The sequence below is a fragment of the Moschus berezovskii genome, chromosome 24 (genome assembly GCF_049115385.1).
Source record: "Moschus berezovskii isolate FMDL1 chromosome 24, NW_MosBer_1.0, whole genome shotgun sequence".
Taxonomy (NCBI): Eukaryota; Metazoa; Chordata; class Mammalia; order Artiodactyla; family Moschidae; genus Moschus; species Moschus berezovskii.
This window is the reverse complement of record NC_142483.1, coordinates 28,405,576-28,427,163: the sequence shown is the minus strand read 5'-3', so window position 1 is coordinate 28,427,163 and position 21,588 is coordinate 28,405,576. Positions and strand designations below refer to the sequence as shown.

The window sequence follows — 21,588 nt, the reverse complement described above, 5'->3', positions numbered from 1 at the left end:
TGCATATGACTATAACATTCTCTGGCTATGAATCTTGGGTGAAGGATCCCTTCTTGAAAAATATGATCTTCATCCAACCAGTTGAATGAATGGAAGGTCAATTCCCTTCTTTGAAAAGGAAAGAGAATTGGACTATTAAGTTAAAGTAAATGGAGGAGGGAGGTCTTATTTTCTAGAAAAGTGTTTGAGAATACCTGAGCAGTAAAACTTAGGAAGATTTCATTTACAAAGAGCATCTGATGTGAGAATGCATGAGAAAGAGAAATTTTATTATCCAGGACATATGAGAGTGACCGTGTATGTCCGTAAAAATAAAGCAATATCATCATGTGAATGCAGGATCCTGCTTTGCAAGAACTGGAGAGCAATTTCCTAATACAACAAAAGCTGGTTGAGGCTGCGAAGAAGCTTGCCAGTGAGCCCGACCTTTGCAAAACCGTGAAGAAAAAACGAAAGCAGGATTACACGGATGCAGTGAAAAAGCTTCAGGAGATTGAAAATGCTATAAATGAGTACCGCATTAGATGTGGAAAGAAACCCAGCCAGAAAGCAACAGTTATCTTACCAGGTTAGTAACTAGTGAGGTTTTTTTGAGTCACCTAAGTCAATCCTCTTGATGGAATGTACCGTTTCCAAACCAGTTCTTTGATGAGAGAGAAAAGAATGGATTGATCCTTAAGTTTCTTAGGATAAAAATGATTCAGAATTTCATTCTTGCAAGTATGTTAACTTGGTTTTCTGTGACCTTCTCACGGTTGTAATACTATACTATTGCATTGCTTTAATTTTCAGGATGAAAGAGCTTTACACAGCAATATTGGTTCCCAATAAGAGAGATTCACCTCTGACTGGCCTGATGTCATTGCAAGAAATATATTTGAAAACACAAGAGTATTAAGACAGCTGGGTCCTACATAATAATTTCTCAGAGATTTTTAATTCAGCAGACCATATATATATATTTTAAGGACCTATCCGATATATATGGATAGAAAAGAACTCTTACAATTATGGTTATTTATGGAGGCTATTTATGGACATATGTCCATATTGTATTATGAAATGCAGAAGGCAGAATACAAAATTGTAGCCAAAACATAGTCCTGACATTGTATAAATATGTACACATAGAGACTGGTTGGGCAAGAGTTCAAAAATATTAATAGTTGTAGAATTTCATGTCAATTTTCTTCTTAATTCTCTTCAGTATTTTCAAAATTCTCAACATCACGTATCTAAAACTAATATTCAGAAAAAAGTTAAACTGAAAAATCTCATTTAGGTGGATTTCAAGTCCAACTGGCCTTCCATGTTTATTAGAATAATTTTTAGCCTTGATCATTGGTTGAAATATGATTATTTCTTTTGATTCCAAGACTTTCCCCCCCCATTTAAGCATCTGTGAAATTGGGATAATTCTTATACTAGATGAGGCATTACAGTTATGATCAGTACTTTTTCTTTTTTTTAACTGGGATATCAACTAATTATACATCTTAGAATTGACAAAATATGATAATGAGGTTTAAAGTATACTCAGCTTCAGGGCATATGATTTGAAAAGCAGAGATATGGCTTTTTGGTAAGTGAATGCATGGACATCAAAACACAAGTGTTCGTCAGCTACAGCTGGGGAATTTAGGATGGTTTTGACTCAATGCAAAATCCAGTTGGCCTCGTTGGTGGCCACATTCTGGACCTATAGGAGATGGGTGGTGAGCAGGTCACTTAACTTTGATAGCCATTTGTTGTGGCCCATTCGTCTCCAACTGTGTAAGATTCAAATGTTATCCTTTACAGTAACTGACATTTAGGCAGCACTGATGCCAATGGTTGAGTATATATCGGGTGGATTATTTTTAAAGCCTGCCTGACAGCTGACTATACTGGCATCTCGCCTTCAAGCTCTACCATGTGTCCCATTAAGCGACAGTCCTCTTGGCTCTGATAGAGATTAATTTTAGATTGGATGGGGAGATTCACTTCATAATGGCTTCGAAGCTTACATTGAGGTGTCATATTTGCCTGTAACCTTGCCCATCCTTGACAACTGAATATGGAAAGATTTGCCAAAGCACATCAAGACATCAAAGATGTCACTTTTTAAAAAAAATTTTATTGGAGTCTAATGTTGTGTCAGTTTCTGCTGTACAGCAAAGTGAGATGTTGCTTTTTGCTAAACCCATTTTGTAACGTTTGACAAGCACCAGTAATAATCATATTTTTATGGACGTTTCCAACCACCAGATTTCTTTCACTAGAATGCTGTATGTAGTTAACCAAAGTAACAAGTATAGTTATTATTTATTGAGCATTTGTCTTGTACCGGGAGCAAGGCCAAGGGCTTTACATCTATTATGTCATCGAACGCTCACCAAAGTGCTAAACACCAGGTACTATTCTCATCCCTATTTTGGAGTTGAGCCATATGATGCTTGGAGAGATTAAGTAATTTGCCCAGGGTCTCCCAGCCAATAAGTGACAAAACCAAGCTTTGAATCCAGGTCTGTTTATTTCAGTGGTTCTCAACCAGCAGCAATTTTGCATCCCTGGGAAATGTCTGCAGATGTGTTTAATTGTCAAAACTGAGGATGGGGATGGTATTGATATCCAGTGGTAGAGGCTAGAGATCCTACAGTGCCAAGGACAGCACCCCCCAATAAAGAATCACCCAGTCTAGAATGTCAAAAAATAAGATGCACTCCATTGAGAATTGTTTTGTTGAACTATTAGGGGTGTCCAAAGGCACTATTGTACTAAAGATAGTTTATTTTGTTCACAGAAGACATCATCCCATCAGAAAGTAGCTCCTTGTCTGACACAACCACCTATGATGATCGTAAGTAGCCCTCCCTTTTCAATTTAAAATGTTACATATTCTGAAATACTAAGAAAGTTTTTGAGTAGGAAAGCCTATTTATTACTCTTTTGGGAAAAGTAGAATCAGTAGCTTACATTTATGAAGAATGGTTGGGAAAGGGGTTAAGATTAGCCTTTACACAGGTTGTGCTGTGCTGTGCTTAGTCGCTCCGTCATGTCTGACTCTTTACAACCCCATGGACCGTAGCCTACCAGGCTCCTCTGTCCGTGGGTATTCTCCATGCAAGTGACTGGAGTGGATTGCCGTGCCCCTTCCAGGGATCAAACCCAGGCCTCCCTTTACACAGGTTAGTTCAGCATTAAATATAGTACCGTACAAGTCACATGACTTCAGTGAATCAAAGTACCATAACTTGAGTAAATAGGTATCTTGATAAGGATTTGTAAGGTTCTGCAGCATTTTCTTTTTTTTTTTTTTTTTCAGCTTTTGAAGTAGCTATAGATTCACAGGCAGTTGCAAAGTAATAAAGAGTCATTCACCCAGCTTTGTCCAGTGGTGACATCTTATGTATTTGGTGTCTAATAACAAAACCAGGAAACGAGTGTTGTGCAGGCTACACTACAGTACCAGGAAATAATGGAAACTTTGATTTTTCACTGTCTACTTATTCTAAATAAGTGGGAGTTTATTTTCCTTAGGAAGAAGCGCATATTTTAGAAATTGTGTTGCATCTTACTGTGTCGGTTTCCTAGAAGTAGATCTTATCTATTGTAATGACCCATGTTCAGCACATTTCATGATGGAATGGATTTCATATCAAGTGGCAGAATATTTCCTTATAATCCCTTCCTTGTGCTTAATCTGGGGAGCTGGCTATCTGTTTGATGTGACTTAAAGAATTCAGGAAGCCACTAAACCCTACTGCTTTATCGTCTTCCAAATGGAATGGTTTGTGAAAGTCTTCCATTTCAGAACTCTTCCTTTTAGCTGAGGTTTGGTCATGCTTTCCACTCCTCTTTGAAAATACAAATATCAGTGAGAGACATTAACAAGTCCCTAATGACTCATCATGGAGAAGGAAATGGCAACCCACTCCAGTATTCTTGCCTGGAAGATCCCATGGACGGAGGAGCCTGGTAGGCTGTAGTCCATGGGGTCGCTAGGAACCGGACATGACTGAGCGACTTCACTTTCACTTTCATTCATCAGAGAAGGAAATGGCAACCCACTCCAGTATTCTTGCCTGGAAAATCCCAGGGATGGGGGAGCCTGGTGGGCGGCCGTCTATGGGGTCGCACAGAGTCGGACACAACTGAATCGACTTAGCAGCAGCAGCAGCAATGACCCATCAAAAATCAGTTTCATCCCTGTCAGTGATAGGATGAGTCTTTGGTCAGCCAAGGAGACCTAAGAATGTTAAAAGTAAAGCTGGGCAAAACTGATCCAGTCCAGCTTTACAGGCCAACTTCCTCTTGGCCCTTTATACACTGAGATTTTTCTGTGGTATAACTCTTGTAAAGCATCACCCAATACACCTGAGAGATTTATGTGCTCAAAGTGGCTCCTATTGAGTTGACAGAAGTTGGCTCCATTCCCACAAGAACATTCAGTAATTTCTATTTTCTATTGTGTAAAATATAAAAATACATTTCCTGGAACTTATGCACTTTTAAAATTACATTCTTTGGAAGAACATTTTACTCACCAGACAGATCTTCCACTTTATTTGGGGGAGGGAGATGTTGTCAAGGCATTTGTTTACTTTTTTATTTATCTAGTTATTTATTCATTCACTTATTATAGCCAACGATACCTTCACTCTTGCTGGGCAGCGATCAAGTTCAGTACCTCATTCTCCAAGAATTCTTCCTCCCAAGTCTCTCGGTATTGAGAGAATACATTTCAGAAAGTCATCCATCAATGAACAGTTTGTGGATACCAGGCAGTCCAGGTAAGAAGACAGATCATCAGAGAGGTGAATGCCTCACCACTGTAAGATCTTTTCTTCAAAATAGTCAACCTATTTTTGTGTTATCCTGTTTATTTTTTCAGAAAGGGTTATCTTATAAAATCAAGCGTAGAATCTAACCAAGTTATTTGTTGTTGGTAGCAAGTGGAAATGTTTTTAAAGAGGTCTTTTAAAAAATATTTGGCTGTTTCCTTAAAGTCTATTTGGTTTGTATTAAATAATAGAGGCATTAACTAAAAATCTGAATTTGGATATAGTGTCAAAGTTCTGTTTCATCACCCAAGCTCTCAGGAACATTTAATACAACTCTACCAGGCAATGGGCTTCCCTGGTGGCTCAGATGGTAAAGCATGTGCCCGCAATGTGGGAGACCCGGGGTTCGATCCCTGGGTTGGGAAGATCCCCTGGAGAAGGAAATGGCAACCCACTCCAGTATTCTTGCCTGGAAAATCCCATGAACAGAGGAGCCTGGTAGGCTACAGTCCATGGGGTCGCAAAGAGTCGGACACGACTGAGCAACTTCAGTTTCACTTTCACTTTCACTTTACCAGGCAATAGAACTGACTTATAATCTTTCAAAGGAAAATGGGACTTGAGTACATTTTTAATCTGTAACTTCTTCTCAAGTGTCTCAAGTAAATATTTTTGGGACAATAACTTTTTAAAAGATGAAAGACCAGTGATTCCCAGAATTTAGCTGCATGGATCACTACTAGGTTTTTTTTTGTTTGTTTGTCTGTTTAAATTGGGTCCAAGATAGGATTACCAGCTTTTTACTTTGCCTAATTAGTATGTTCACACAGATAGCACTGTGATTTTATGAAAATATGACACATATCCCAAATACAGTCATTGTTGTAGTAATAATAAGATTAACATTTGTTGAGCACTTAGTTGGAGAAGGCAATGGCAAGCCACTCCAGTACCATTGCCTAGAAAATCCCATGGATGGAGGAGCCTGGTTGGCTGTAGTCCATGGGGTCGCACAGAGTCGGACACGACTGAAGTGACTTAGCAGCAGCAGAGCACATAGTATGTGCCAGACACTGTTCCGAGTGTTTAATATATAATAACAAATTTAGTCATAAGAAAACACTCATTGTATTACTACCATCCTTAGCATTTACAGGTAAGTACACTGAGGACCAGAAAGCATGAATCACTTGTTGGGTTCATCAATTAGTAAATGTCAGAATTGGGATTTGAACCGACATAGCCTGACTGCAAAGCCTATGATGTGATTTTAGCCAACATGTTTATCAGGAAAGATGGAAATTAATCTCAAAATAAAAGAGGATTATTTAGATGAAATGATTTTTCACTTACGAAAAGAGAACCAACATTTCGTTATATTTCTGATTTGTCAAAGACCAGTGAAAATCTTTATTTCATATTAGCCCCTTTGTAGATTAGCTTCTAAGAACCGTTGCCTTAAACAATAGCGATCCAGGTGTCTAAAGCTGTGGTGTCCAGTTCAATTAAAAGCAAATAAAATTTAAAATTCAGATCTTCAGTCCTACCAGTCGCATTTCAAGTCCTGATAGGCACATGTGGCTGATATCTGTGATGCTGGGCAGCACAGATAGAGCTCATGTCCATCACCAAAGAAAGTCCTGTCAGCACCGGGCAGGTGTGCTTATTATATCAGGGAAAACAAAGCTGTTTCAGCAAAAGGAATCATAACTGGGAAAATCATTATCTTAAAAAATTATTATGCCTCCATCCCCTATAGCTTAAGATGTGTTTGCTCTTTCATCCAACAGTTTCACTTCTAGGAGTTTTTCCTCTTGAATTAACTACAGGATGCTTATCTCACAGCATTGTTTATACTAATGACAAATAAAAACAGCCCAAATGCTCAACTAGTGGATTGTTTAAGTAAATCAAGGTCAGTCTTTCTGGTGGAATGCTGTACACTCATTAAAATAACAGTGAGTGAATATTTAGCAACATAAAATGTTAGATCAAGTTGTGTTTTTTCCTTAAGTGGGTTTTGAAAGAGAATTTATAGTAAGATCTAATTTTTTGTTTTTAAAGGTATAAACACAGTATTTTTTTTTAAACTTTTTTGCCGTGCTTTTGTAGTAAGTGAGGTGTAATCGAAGTTGCTTTTAATTAAAACAATAATTCCAAATTGTGTTCTCACGGCGCTGGGAAGTGGACAAAGCAATTTAAGAATGCTGTGAATGACTGTCTACTGGCCAGATTCGGCCTGTGACCTATTCTTGTATCTCCCGTGAGCTAAGCATGGTTTTTAGAATTTTGAATAATTGGAAGGGAAATAAAAAACTAATTTTTTTGGTGACAATTTTGTAACATAAAAATTATATGAAAGTTGAATTTCAGTATCCACAGTCAAATCTGATTGGCACACAACCACCTCCAGTCACATACATATTGTCTACACTGCTCTCTTACTTCAGGGGCAGAGCTGAATCATTGGGATAGCCTGCAAAGCCAAAAATACTTCCTATGGGGCTTTTTACAGAAAAAGGACTTGCTCCCTCTGCTCTTCTTGCTTTCAATCTATTTTATTCAATACACTCTTTTTCAAAAGTCTTTTCATTTTTTTCCTTCATATTTATGACTCAGAGTCAGATCACTTGTGCTTCCCCTAAGACTCATCTAAGATGCACTCGGATACTAAACCACAAAGCAATTTTCCCAATTATCTCTTTATGTTCCCATTCCTTCAGCTTCCTGTTTCCTTTTTTCTTTTTTTTTTTTTAGTTGGAGTATAGTTGATTTACACTATTGTGTTTGTTTCAGGCATATAGCACAGTGATTCAGTTATACATATATATAATTATATATACATTTATCAACAGTTATTCAGATATATTTATTTCAGATTCTTTCCCCGTATAGGTTCTTACAAAATATTGAGTCTAGTTCCTTGTGCTATATAGTGGTTCCTTGTTGGGTATCTATTTTATGTTGGAGTATAGTTGATTAACAATGTTGTATTTGTTTCAAGTATACAATAAAGTGATTTAGTTATAAATATACATATATCTGGGGTTTCCCTGGTGGCTCAGATGGTAAAGAATCTGCCTGCAGTGCAGGAGACGCCGGAGACATGGATGCAATCCCTGGATTGGGAAGATCCCCTGGAGAAGGAAATGGCAACCCACTCCAGTATTCTTGCCTGGGAAATCCCATAGACAGAGGAGCCTGGCGAGCTACAGTTCATGGGGTTGGAGAGAGTCAGACATGACTGGGTGACTTAACACTTTTCCACTTTTCATACATGTATCTATTCTTTTTCAGATTCTTTTCCCATATAGGTTATTGCAGAATATTGAGTAGAGTTCCCTGTGCTATACAGTAGGTCCTTGTTGATTATCTGTTTTATATATAGTAATATATGTGTTATTACCAAAATCCTAATTTATCTCTCCCCTTCCAGTAAGTTTCTAATCATCTTATTACAGATTTTCCAGGAATGTTGGGAGGCTCATCATTTTCTGATTTCTTTCTTCCCATCACAGAGAAATGCTGTCCACACACAGCAGTCCTTACAAAACTCTGGAGAGGCGGCCCCAGGGAGGACGGAGCATGCCCACCACCCCCGTTCTCACCCGGAACGCCTACAGTAGCAGCCACTTGGAGTAAGAGAGCTTCATTCTAGTGGCTTTGTCTCTGTTGACTTTTGCTCTAAGATTTTGTTTCACTTTGCTGTGTTTTTAATCACTTTCTGCAGGAGGACTTTATGGCTCTACATTTTCTATGCACTTAATAGTACAAATATATCAGCCAAGAAAATGTTCTTGAAAATATATTTTGCTTAGGTAGATATTGGATGTTTTGTGCCTTAATTCTCCCAACCAGACATTACTCTCTGTTATTCAATGGTGTGACAGCAGTGACATTTTGAAGTGTTTACTTGAAGGCTGTGCTGTTTTATATGTCCTTTATTATTTAATCCCCAGAAGTCTGATTGGAGATATTAGGTACTGTTTTACATTAAAGAGAGGGCGATTAGTTAAATATCTTGCCCATGTTCATACAGCTGGGAAGTGATGGAGCTGAGTCAACCCAGAGATCTCCAGTAGCCTAGCCAGGCTTTGCCCCCGACCTCCTCACCTCATGAATGCTGCCTTCACCCTAGTCTATGCATCCTGCTATCCTGTTGGGAAAAAGGACATGTGGGTTTTTCTTAGGCTTTGATTCAGGTTGTCCATCATCGGTTTAGCGCCTCTGTTTTCAAAGAGGAATGTGGACTGCCCAATGACAAAACCTCTTTCTTTCTCATTTTGACCATGTGAACCCAGTGAATTCTGTTGTGGGTCAGCCTTAAAAACCTAAAAATTCTATTGCAGTTCAAGAACTATCAACTCATTCGACATGATGTCCTTTTCCCTTATCTCAGATCCTTCTTTGTCCTTAGCAAGCTTGCCTCTCTCTCCTCTTTCAGACCCGAGCCTTCATCTCAGCACTGCCGCCAGCGGAGTGGAAGCCTTGAGTCTCAGTCTCACCTGCTTTCCGAGATGGACCACGAAAAGCCATTTTTCTCCCTCTCCAAATCCCAAAGAAGCAGCAGCACCGAAATCCTGGATGACGGCTCTTCCTACACCAGCCAGTCGAGCAGCGAGTATTACTGCACCACGCCTGTGGCCGGCCCCTGTTACACCACCCAGACGCTGGACACTCGCTCCCGGGGTCGCAGAAGGTCCAAGAAACAGAACGTCTCGACTTCCAATTCGGGAAGCATGCCCAACCTGGCACACAAGGATAGTCTGCGGAATGGCGTCTACTCCAAGAGTCAGGAGCAGCCTTCTTCCAGCTACTACATTGCCGGGTACACGCCCTATGCTGAGTGTGACCTCTATTATGCCAGCGGCTATGTCTACGAGAACGACACGGAGGGACAGTACAGTGTGAATCCTTCCTACCGGGCGTCCGCCCACTATGGATACGACCGCCCCAGGGACTGCAGCAGGTCCTTTCACGAGGACGAGGTCGACCGGGTGCCCCATAATCCGTATGCCACGCTGCGGCTGCCACGAAAGGCTGCTGCCAAGTCAGAGCACATCACCAAAAACATCCACAAGGCCTTAGTGGCAGAGCACCTCCGAGGCTGGTACCAGCGGGCCTCCGGGCAGAAGGAGCAGGGCCACAGCTCCCAGACTAGCTTTGACTCAGACAGGGGCTCACAGAGAAGCCTGGGCTTTGCCGGGCTACAGGTCCCCTGTTCTCCCAGCAGCCGCGCGTCTTCCTACTCCTCAGGTAAGAATGGTATCCAGCTTGCGTCTTCCTCATGTCCCCCTGTTCCTGCCCCACTGCCACCCCAAACCACCCTCCTCAAGGGTGCATGAGACCAGGACCCAAGGTCAGACAAGCGGCAGCCGTTGGGTGGAGAGGCAGATTCAAGTCTAATAAACCTTCCCTGGGTTGGGGACTTTCATGTATTTTTACCTTTTCTGGGTCTTCCATTGACAGGCACATCTCTTTAAAGTGTTCTAGGCATTGGGATTATCAAATACACGCTGTTATGTATAAAATAGATAACCAACAAGGGCCTACTGGATAGCAGAGGGAACACTGCTCAATATTTAAGTAATAACCTATAAAGGAAAAGATTCTGAGAAAGAAATAATAACACTAATAAATATATATGAAAAGTGAAAGTGTTAGTCTCTCAGTCATGTCTAACTTTGCCATCCCATGGACTAGCTTTCCAGGCTCTTCTGTCTATGGAATGCTCCAGGCAAGAATCCTGGAGTGGGTTGCCATTCCCTTCTCCAGGGGATCTGCCCAACCCAGAAACTGAACCCGGGTCTCTTGCGTTTTTCATTATCTGAGCCACCAGGGAAGCCCAATATGTGTGTGTGTGTGTGTGTGTGTGTGTATATAAAAACTAAATTTCTGGGCTGTACACCTGAAACTAACACAACATTGCAAATTAACTTTCCTTCAATAAATATAAAGTATTCATGGCATAGAGATTTGATACATTGAAAGAATAACATAAACCCTTCAGGTAAACAGAAAATCATCAGGATTATACATCCTTCCTTGTTCACTGTGAGGAATTGGATCACCTAAAAGGCAGTTCATTTTGAATGCTCCGGTCCATGCATGAGACTTCTAAACCTCACTGGAGCTGGCATTTACTAAGCACTCTTCCTGGCATTGTTCTAAGTATTGTGCAGGTCTTGACTCAATTCAGTAATAATATATACTCCACTTTATGGCCGATCTAAGGGACTTTCAAAGATCATTTTGATTAGAGGCGTTCTCTCCATGCATTGACTTTGGGGGCCTAAAAGGAGAGTCTGTTGAGCATTTCACTTCTTCAGCAAAATGGCAGGCATGTCCAAGATGCTGAGGAGCCGGTTTTGAGCCATTTCGTGGCTTGGATGAGTTCACAGTTTAGTTAGCAACCAGACGAATGTATGAATGTTAAGCAATATTAAAGCTCTAAGAAACAGGAACTGTGTGAAAAATACTGAGGTCGTGCGTCTTGCCCCCGTCTCAAGCATGACACCTTAGTGAGACATAGCTCAGGGATTCTTGAATCACTGTGTGATCATCAGTGAAAACTGTTCCTTTAAAAGTTTCCTAAAGTTGACAAAAGGCGTTTCCATGGAGATTTCTGTTTGGGTTCTAGTGTTCTGCTATTTGTGCGAGACTTTGGACTTTCCCACTTATTACCACATCTAACATGAAAAGCCTCCTGTACTTTTACTTCTTATTTGTGGCTCTGATGTAGAGAAGGGCTTTCTTGCCCTTCAGGTTCAGGGTGTGACATGAGAAACTTTCAGAAACAAAAGAATGAGGACTGAGATGCATGTGGATGGTCATCAGGGCACAGGGCTGGGGTAAATTACCCCATCATCTCTTTAACCACTGCGGCCAGGGAGAAGCAGGTGTAACGCAGAAATTTCAACATTCCAGGCCATTGGCTCAGGACTGGGGCAAAGGTGAGAATGGAGATAATACTTCCTGGTGTGAGCCTTTCTGATAAGCATCTCGATTTGACCCCATAGGGCAAAAGGCATCACGTTTTTAAGGAATTAGAGGGATGGAATTAGTGCTCTCAGAATTGCCTTTTGGAATTTTCCTCATCCCTGTCCACATTCTATAGCTGCGGAAGTGTGTTTCAACAAGCACGCATCATTCTCATGGAGAGAGAAGTTTCCGATTAATGGGCCGAATCAGTCAGGGGTTTTGTAATCCCTTCTAGCCACCTAAAGGCTCTCTGGGTGACTCAGTTTTAGTAGTCAGGACAGGCACCATTTATTGGCAACTTAACACTGTGCCGCCTGGCCTGCTCAGCACTTTATGTGTACTCTTTCACTAAGTGTACGCAACAGTTCTGTGTAATGAGCGCTGTTGCTATGTTTATTATTATTACCCTAATCTTACAGATGAGGCACTTCTGGTTTAGAGTGCTTAAATGACCCTGCCCGTAGGAATTCTATTCCTGCTCTGCTATCCCAACCACCACGCCTCACCGCCTGACTTAGAGTTATGAAACCTTCTTAGAAGTGGGACTTTTACACCCTTGAGTCAAATCCTTGTGGCATCCAGGACTACGGATGAGTTTTGAAATGTGTTAGTCTCACACTTATCACATGTGCTTTGTGGTTATAAAAGAGAGGAGGAGGTTGGCCGCCAAGAACAGGGATCAGAGGAGAGCTGGGAGGCTCTAGGAGCAGTGTGGGACTTTTGAGTCTTGGATGACATGCATGGCATTTTGCACAGAGGCATGGAGCAGGGCTCATTTTAGAGTTGTTGTTGTTCAGTCGCCAAGTCATGTCCAACTCTTTGCAAACCCCATGGACTGTAGCACACCAGACTTCCCTGTGGTTCACGATATCCCGGAGTTTTCCCAAGTTCATGTCCATTGAATCAGTGATACCATCCAACCTTCTCATCCTCTATCGCCCTCTTCTCCTTCTGCCTTTAATCTTAACCCAGCATCAGGGTCTTTTCCAATGAGTCTGCTGTTTGCATCAGTTGGCCAAAGTATTGAGACAGGACAGCAAATGCCCAGCAATGGGGCATTCACTGGGTTTTGCTCCCATGTTATGCCCTTGCATTATTTTAATTTTGTTTTTTTTTACCATTTTTAAAGAAAAAATTTTAAATTGAAGTATAGTGGATTTACAGTGTTGGGTTAGTTTTAGGTGTATAGCAATGTTATTTAGTTACATATGCATATATATATTTATGCTTAAGTATATGTGTATATATATATTCAGATGCTTTTCCTATATAGGTTATTATCAAATATTGAATATAGTTCCCTGTGCTGTATATATAATAAGTCTTTGTTTATCTGTTTTTATACACAGTAGTATATATATGTTACTCCCAGTTTCCTATTTCATCCCTCACCCCCACCATTCGCCCTTGGTAACCATAAGTTTGTCTTCTCTGTCTGTGAGTCTATTTATTTTATAAGTAAGTTCATTTGTATTATTTTTTTTAGATTCCACATATAAGTGATATCATATCTTTGTGATTTCACTTAGTATGATAATCTCTGGTTGCATCCATGTTGCTGCAAATGGCATTATTTCATTCCTTTTTATTTAGATCCTTGCCTTGTTCTAGATGAGTCCCTCAGAAGAACTAAATCTCTTCTTCCTGAAATCTTTCCTATACTATTTACCTTTCTCCTGCCTCAATCCCAAACTTTTTTAAAAAAAGGCAAAAACGTGCCTTGATCCTACTGGTGTTCGATACCACCTTTGGGTGAAGAACCTGCAAGTTTCAACAAGTCAATGTATAGAATGCATTTCCTCTAAAAGTCTCTGAGAAACTCAAACTTGTCATCTAACCTTTACAATTGAAACCTATCAAGCTATCCAGCCACCATAGCCTTACTGGGAGACTAGGAAGATTCTTTTAGTATATGAAAATGGTTTTTTCTGGCTTGTCTTTTGGGTTATTTTTTATAGCATATCTTTCAATTAACAACTCACATTTTTAATAATAATAGCTATCATTTATTGCTAAGCACAGTGCTAAATATTCGCACTAACTAGCTTATTTAATCCTGATATTGTCCCTGTACAGAATATATTTATATTGTCCCCACTTTACAGATGAAGAAATTAAGGCTTAAAGAGGATAAACTGTTTGCCCAAGGTCACATGGCCAGTAAGTGACCAAATTGGAATAGGAACTCTCTTGATTCCAAACACTGGTTTTTAAGACTGACTTTGCACGCAGCTGATTATAACATGCATCTGAATGACCCAAACAGTTCTCACTTTGAATAGTCCCACTAATTTTGTCTGTTTTCATTTTTCTTTCTAGTGTCTTCCACAAATGCTTCTGGGAACTGGAGGACCCAGATAACCTTAGGGCTATCCGAATATGAGATCCCAGCACATTCTTCCTACACCAGCTGCTATAGCAACATCTATAATCCTTTACCCTCTCCAGGCAGGTAAGAGAGCAATGCTCAAAAATTTTACTACCCTGTTCCTGATCTAAAGAACTCAGGAATCCAGTTTTATTTTATGAACACTAAGTAATCTAGCTTAAGGGTTGGCAAACTATAGTCTAAAATCAACTGCCACCTACGTTTATAAATAAAGTTTTATTGGAAAACCAGACATGATCATTCATTCACTTGTTGCCTATGGCTGTTTCTGTACTTATAAGGGCAGAGGGGAGTAGTTGCAGCAGAGATCTTATGGCCAACAAAGCTAAAAATACCTAGCCCTTTAAAAAGGAGTTTGTTAATATTTAATCCCACTCATTCAAATTTGACCCTCTTAGAATTCTATACTTTAAGTTCTGTGTCTGAAGGGTTCTTTTTAATTGCTGTACTTGAAATTATATTATTGATATACCCGTTTAAGACTCTCTTGGAACCTGACAGGGAAAAATATCTCTATGCCAGAAAACGCTGTTCATTCCTCCTAGACAGTTGGTGGGCTTGATTTCAAACATTTGCTGCCTTTTTGTGTCTGACCCTGTGTTCATTAAGAAGCAACAGACGCAGCCAGCTGTCCTGTGTGTCTGTAATAGTACTCCTTTGTAAACATTTAGAGGAAATAGACAAAGAGAGTTTGTTAAAATGTGATTTTTAAAAAAGATTGCAAACTCTGGATTATGTTTTTCAGTTCTTTGCATACATGGGAGGAGTTAAAATTGAAGCTTTTGTTTTTCTCAGTCACTTTCTTCCAGAATATAATCTGTACCTCTGGTGCCAAGAAGTAAAGCACTTTCTGGTTTTGTTTCAAGAAAAGTTTAATTTTGCTTTCTTTAAGTCAGATTACTTCAGGCATAGGAGGCTTCCATAGACTGTAACTTTTAAAGGTGAATACTGGTGAGTTTGAGGTTACTTTCTTATTAAAGCACTCAGTGTTATAAGCAAATTGGAGATATTTAACCCCAAAAGCCTTGTTTTTCTTCTCCATATTTAGCTAAAGTTTTTCTTGGCTTAAAATATCAGGCCAATTGTCTCAACTCAACAAAGGGTGTGCTCAAAATAGAATTTTAATGAAAATATACTTCAGAGGACATCAGAGAGCTTGGAGTTCTGTAAATAATGCTTGTAAATGCGTTAGGAGCAGGAAAACTTAGGCCCAAAATTTGAGCTGAATTTTTTCAATTCAGTTCTAATCACTTTATATAATACATTTGCAAGTCATTTTCCTCTTTGCATACTTTGACTTTTTGTTAACTGAATTAGAAACTATATAAAACAAACCATTCAGGGCATAAGACGGTTCTAATATCCTAAACACCACTTTCATTGGACTGAAGAAGTGTTAAACATTTTACAAAGTTCATCCACCTACTTTAGCCAGCCCAAGAGGGCCTGATAACAGTGTCTGGTGTCAGAAGGGGCATGATATACAGGAAATTAGAAACTATTTAAAGATCCCTATTGTGTGTGTGTGCATGTGCACATAATCTGAGCTCATTGTAGAAACTAGGAAAATAATAAAGGAATAAATAAGTAGGAAATAATTTACCCATAATTCCACCATCTAGAGATATTAGCTAGTAACATTTCTGGCACATGTCCCCCATTTTTCTGTATTCATTTTTAACATGGTCATAATGATATCATATATACAATTTTATATCCTTTACTATACATGAAATTCTACACCCTAATTTTTTACTTAATATCTCAACATGTATATTCCTTTTTAAAAAAAAAATCTCTTTAAGCATTGTTTTATGTGACCAATATGGTATTCCACTCAGTAAATACTTTATGTATTTATTTAACAATTCCCCATAGTTTGATTTTAAATGACTTCTAAATTTCCTTTCTTTTTTTAATTGTAAGTAATGCCTTTGAGAACGTTTGAGCCAAATATTTGTCTGAATTCCAGATTATTTTCTCAGGATGTATTCCAGTAAGTTGGTTTAATGGATCAAATTGAAAAGCATATTTTTTAAACCCCTGCTTTCTAGAAAGATTTGTCAACTTACCCTCCTATCACAGAGAGTTATGGAAATGCTTATTTCTGCCCATTTGTCTGTTTAGGGTTTTAGTTTTATTATGAAACAGTCTGATCAATATAACTCAACCTATTAATAAGCCAAGCATAATAATCCTTCATAAAGCTTCAGAAATTTGCTCTAAAATCACATGCCATTTTTTAATGACAATATAATTTTTAAATAACAGAAAAGTTGGGTTTCAAGATAAAGATAAAAGCTTTAGATCAGCCCTTAAAGATCTGAAATATTGAGTCATAGATGAGTTTGTTTTTTAAAATGAAGCATGTATTATGTATTTCCTCAGAGTGTCCAGAGCTTAATAATGTGATAGAAAGCTGCAAATTGATACAAGTAATTTTTTTCCTTGTATGATGTAGTACAACTATCAGCCCCATAAACTTTCCAAAGTTAGAATTGTTGAAGTCTCTTGTGCTGCTAGTATGTGTCAAATTCTTGGCTCTGCTGCTCCAAACTGTGTTTTTAAATAATTTTTTTTCTTTCACTTCCTGTTTTCCATTTCCCATCCCCTTCCTTATCAAACTCTATTACTAGGCAAAACCAAGGGCTTCTGTCCCGGAGAGTGGTTGTGTCTCCAGAAATGAGATCAGTTATAAATTCTCTTTTAAGTGTAGCCAGCTGTAGTAAGTACAGTGCCTCCAGTCTGTGTGTTGCTTCTTGCATAGCAGGGGCTTTGCCTGTTCTGACTCATGTGTGAAGTTACAGAAATCTGCCTTTGTTTTTGTGTTACCAAAAAAAAAGAAAAACCCACTAAATACCTGGCTTTGCATAGTGTTTCTTTCCAAACTTCTTTTCCAAAGGACTTTTTATTCACCTGTACTAAAGGACATTGAGATTTAAAATAAAAAGAAAACTACTAACTATCTAACCTGTTCTAACTTACTATTACAGGAATGAGGTTTTGCTTATTGGAACAGTGTGTATACCAGGATGCCCACATTTGGATGTATTTAATACCTTCCAAATGGGCCTGTGATCTTATGTGATGCTGTTTTAATTTACACCTGACCCATACACCCTAGGGATGTAAAATGTCCCAAGGTACCCTTGCCTCCCTTTAAATATATTCCTTTGTTTCCAAGAAAAACATCTAGTATATGTTTCTTAATTTGAAGAATGCTTAAAGGGTGACTGTCAAAAATACTTCAAAAATCGAAAATACTACTCTCACACAAACAGAAAATGAGCATATGTGAAAGATTTATTTAACTCCTTCATGAGAGAACTAACAGAATGGTAAAGATATTCCCAGAGAATTCAGAAGACTGAATTCACACACCAGAAGAGAGAGTACTGAGATAAGATTACTGCAGTTGACACAAAGCAGTTAATATCCTACTGGGCAATGAAACTATGACCATAATCTTTTTACTAGACAGAGGGTTACTGTGTATTTCTCCCATACAGAACCCCCCCAAGTTAACATGTAACTTAATCTTGGTACTCATCCATGGTAAATGAAAGACAAGTCTGTCACTCGGGACTTTCCTGGTGGTCCAGTGGTTAAGAATCCACCTTGCAATGCAGTGGACATGGGTTCCATCTCTGGTCCAGGAACTAAGATCCCACATGCTGCGGAGCAGCTAAGCCCACCTACCACAAATACGAAAGCCCACACTCTCTAGAGCCTGTGTGCCACAACTAGAGAATCCTCCCACAGTGAAGGATCCTGCATGATGCACCTAAGACCTGATGCCGCCAAACAAATAAATAAATATATATTTTTTTAAAAGTCTGTTTCTCAAGAGAAATAAATACTCCTTGCATGGGCCTGTTAGACCATGTTCTAGTATGACACTGAAAAAAATGCACAGTCGTCCCTTGCCTTATTTTGGAGTTTTGAACCATTTTCTTAACCGTGGTTTCTACTAACTTCTTTGAGTGTAGTAACCTTTGTACTCTGGGAACAAAAATAACCCCAAGTTGTAACTTTTCTGGTTTCCTTTCATAGACCATACACAGAGACCGGTCAACTGGACGGTACAGATGGAAACCGGCTGGAAGACAGCCTGGAGAGTAGTGAGCAGAGGCTCTTCTGGCATGAAGACTCCAAGCCCGGAACATTAGTCTGAACTGCGGGTGGGCCTCTTGACCAAGCACTGCATTCTCACACTAGTGTGCCTTGCAAAATGTGTTCGTCTTCCTGGAAGGCCATAGGCTTTAGAGACCTGAAGGCATCCGAGGTGGAAAGGAGGACTCCACTGGCCCCAGAAGTGAATCACACACTAAGCCGCACAAAGCCCTTGAATGACATCCTGCCTTTCCAAGTCCAGATGTTCACCTGACAGAGCAAGGTCAAGACCACGTGTGAACCTTTGCCGAGGAGGACTTGGCCTTTACCAAGAGCAAGCACTTTGTAAGGGAGTAAAAGTGGGTGAAGGCAGACCTCAAAACTGTGAAAAGTGCATTCAGGGTCTCCCAAAGGAAAGAAGGACAGGGGAAATTTCAGAGCACAATTCAGGATGATGAGAGAAGGGAAGCTGGAAGCGCTTTAGTCACTGCTCACCATCAGAAAGTTTGAATTTGTGAGCTGACGAAGAATTACATACTGTGTCTACCCAGATATGAACAATTCAGACAGTATTGGAAAATTACTTGAAGAGAAGCTGGATTTTCATGAAGTTCTGAATGAGTGTAAATGTTTTTAGGCTGTTATCAAGAGTGATGGTTTTCATAAGCACCACAAAATGGGTTCTAGAAAGACTTACGTCCGTATTGTCCTGTAATATAACTACGGTAGCAGATTGGGGAAAATGAAGCAGCCCACTGAGTAACTGACAAACTCTGCTTGGAGAATTTTCTAAGGTACAATATCACTGAGTTCCTTTTTTCCTTTCTATGCCAACGGCATGAGCTATATTCTTCAGGCTGGTAACTCTCCAGCATGGCTGTCATTGCAATGGCAGACTTGATATGGAAAGTTTTTATAACCAAGAGTTTGGAAAAGTATTTTAAGGTGATACAGAAAGAACCTAACACAATATAAAGAAAAACAGCAACAATAAAAAGACACAAAACCCACATCATTTTCTATGAATCATGTGCCTTAAAATTGTGAACATTTGAAAAATAAGCATATTGTCTGGATTCCCCAGGTAGTTCTAAGTCACCAAGTGACAAAAGCAAGATTACTCATTAAAAACAAAAACGAAAACCCTCCAAGCTGCAGTAGATTAAATTATGAGGCTAAAACTACCTCATACTTTCCTTGAAAGAACTAATTTCGCTATGGTTTATCGTAGGATGTTTTGGAGTTTTCGTTTTTTTTTTTTTAAGCAGATATTTCCATATTCTAGATGAATCTTTTTAGTCATCTTTACTCTGCTTCAGAATTCCACAGAAGGTGCTCCTTCCCCCTTTTTTATACAAGTTTCTTGTTCATATTGTGAATAGAGAAGTTTCTGAACAACTTTTTGGGGACATTTTCTATCTATATTCCAAAGCATGTAATATATACATAAAGGTGATTTGTTAAACTGGTCCTCAGTCATTTGTATCATTAAAAATGAAGTTTGGCGGGGGGGGAATATTTGGAAAACAAAAAGACATGAAAACAAATAACTTATTCCTTTTTCCATATTTGTATAGCCTTCTAGAGACAGAAATACCCTTTTGCGTATTCTTTTACTGTTCTGACTTTTTTAGACCTATTTTTTTTTAACATAGGTCAATAAATTGAAGGTGTGCTACTAAAAATGTTTATGTATCTTTCCATTTATGTTCAGGGCTCACACAAAGCAATTGATATTGCTCTATTTCAAGTAATCAGGCTGGTGAAGGTTGCAGATTTTTAGTGATATTATTACTGTATTTTATGGTTTCCAAGACGGCCATTTTTTCATACTCACATCTTCAAAATCAGGGTGCATCTTTTAACTACTAACGTGTTATAATTGAATTAGCAATTTTTTTCTTTCTTTCTTAGTGAGATATAAAATAGTGCTGTGTCTTAGAATGGGTGAAACACAGTAGTTTATTGCCTCATGGAGGATAACCATTGCAAATTTTTAGGCTTCCTAATCTTACGAATGTTGTTTATTTGTAACAAGTCATTCTCTCTAGCTTTGCAGACTGGCAAACAGGTCTTTTGCATTCAGGAATATATTTCTGTTATCTTTTAACCCCATGCAATGGGGCAACGGGAGTGGGAAGTGAAATATAAGGAGATTAGTATTTCTGTACAAGTACTTTACGTGGAAATAAGGTATCATTTATTTTCCTGTTAAATGATATGCTCAGAATTGCAGGTATACCTTGAAAAAAATAAACCTTGGCTCTCAACTAGGAAAAGAAGTTACAGAAATTGAAGGCACAGTGGGTCTGCTGTATGATTTTCCTCTCATCTTTATTGAAAAGCACTTCCTAACCACATTATTGATACGCTTATTAATAACCAAAAAGTGAGAGAGGTAAATTTTTAAACACATCAAATTGATATGTTTTTTATTGCAAAATATCATACCCTCATATTAAAAATTTTAAATTCAAACATGAAGCAAATATATGACATAAAAGCACCATCATGCCCTATAACCTAACATTACCAGATAAAATTGTTAATTTATTGTATATCAGTTCAGATTTTTTTCTATGCCTATAGTAGTTTCTTTAAAAACAGCATCATATAACAAGTACACTTTTACAACTTACTTTTTTCACCAAAACATATTGGGCCTCACTTTTTGTCAGTATATATTGATCTACCTCATAAAGATCTTTGTTTTACAAGGTGGATTGAAAAAAATTGCCTCACCTTCCTGGATGTTTAATTTTTTTCTCTGTTTGAGAAAAGTATCCTAGGTCCTTCTTTGTATTCATAAAATCTTAATGTTAAGCAATAAAGATTCCAGAATTGTTTTGAACTATTAGTTTAAAGCCTGTTTTTAGGAACAAAGATTCAAATGTCAGTCCTTAAGAACTTTCAGAATTGAAATAATACCTTTCTTCGGTACAGTAGAAAAGTTTTGGTGTGAAAATACAATGTCTTCCTGAAAGCTTACAATGCAATGAGGGAGAAACAAAAGTGATCAGCTGGAGTAGCTTAAAATGATCATCAGTCCTATGGGGGCCAAGAGTGGTGAGAAGAAAGGGGACGTGAATAATACCTTAGTTTTGTGCGACATGAGATCTTTCTAGTAGTGATGCTGAAGCCTGATTTTAGGGATTGGTACGGGCGACCAAGATAGTCACGATAACGTGATCACTGACCTAGAGCCAGACATCTTGGAATGTGAAGTCAAGTGGGCCTTAGAAAGCATCACTACGAACAAAGCTAGTGGAGGTGATGGAATTCCAGTTGAGCTATTTCAAGTCTTGAAAGATGATGCTGTGAAAGTGCTGCACTCAATATGCC

General features: G+C 38.8%; 1 protein-coding gene across 7 annotated transcripts in view; it reads left to right on the top strand.

The window, feature by feature from the left end:
- FRMD4B (FERM domain containing 4B) overlaps window positions 1–21,588 on the top strand; it is a 365,056-nt gene extending 343,468 nt beyond the window's left edge. For 5 of the 7 annotated variants that reach the window (XM_055414297.2, XM_055414298.2, XM_055414301.2 and 2 more), the window contains 7 exons: window positions 340–568; window positions 2,783–2,839; window positions 4,625–4,772; window positions 8,282–8,401; window positions 9,208–10,019; window positions 14,064–14,196; window positions 18,187–21,586. In XM_055414297.2, coding sequence (XP_055270272.2) covers window positions 340–568; window positions 2,783–2,839; window positions 4,625–4,772; window positions 8,282–8,401; window positions 9,208–10,019; window positions 14,064–14,196; window positions 18,187–18,307 — 1,620 coding nt within the window. In that variant the 3' untranslated portion in view covers window positions 18,308–21,586. Of the gene's footprint in view, window positions 1–339; window positions 569–2,782; window positions 2,840–4,624; window positions 4,773–8,281; window positions 8,402–9,207; window positions 10,020–14,063; window positions 14,197–16,769; window positions 16,859–18,186 lie in introns of all 7 variants that reach the window. The other 2 variants (XM_088831932.1, XM_055414295.2) reach the window with 2 other exon arrangements.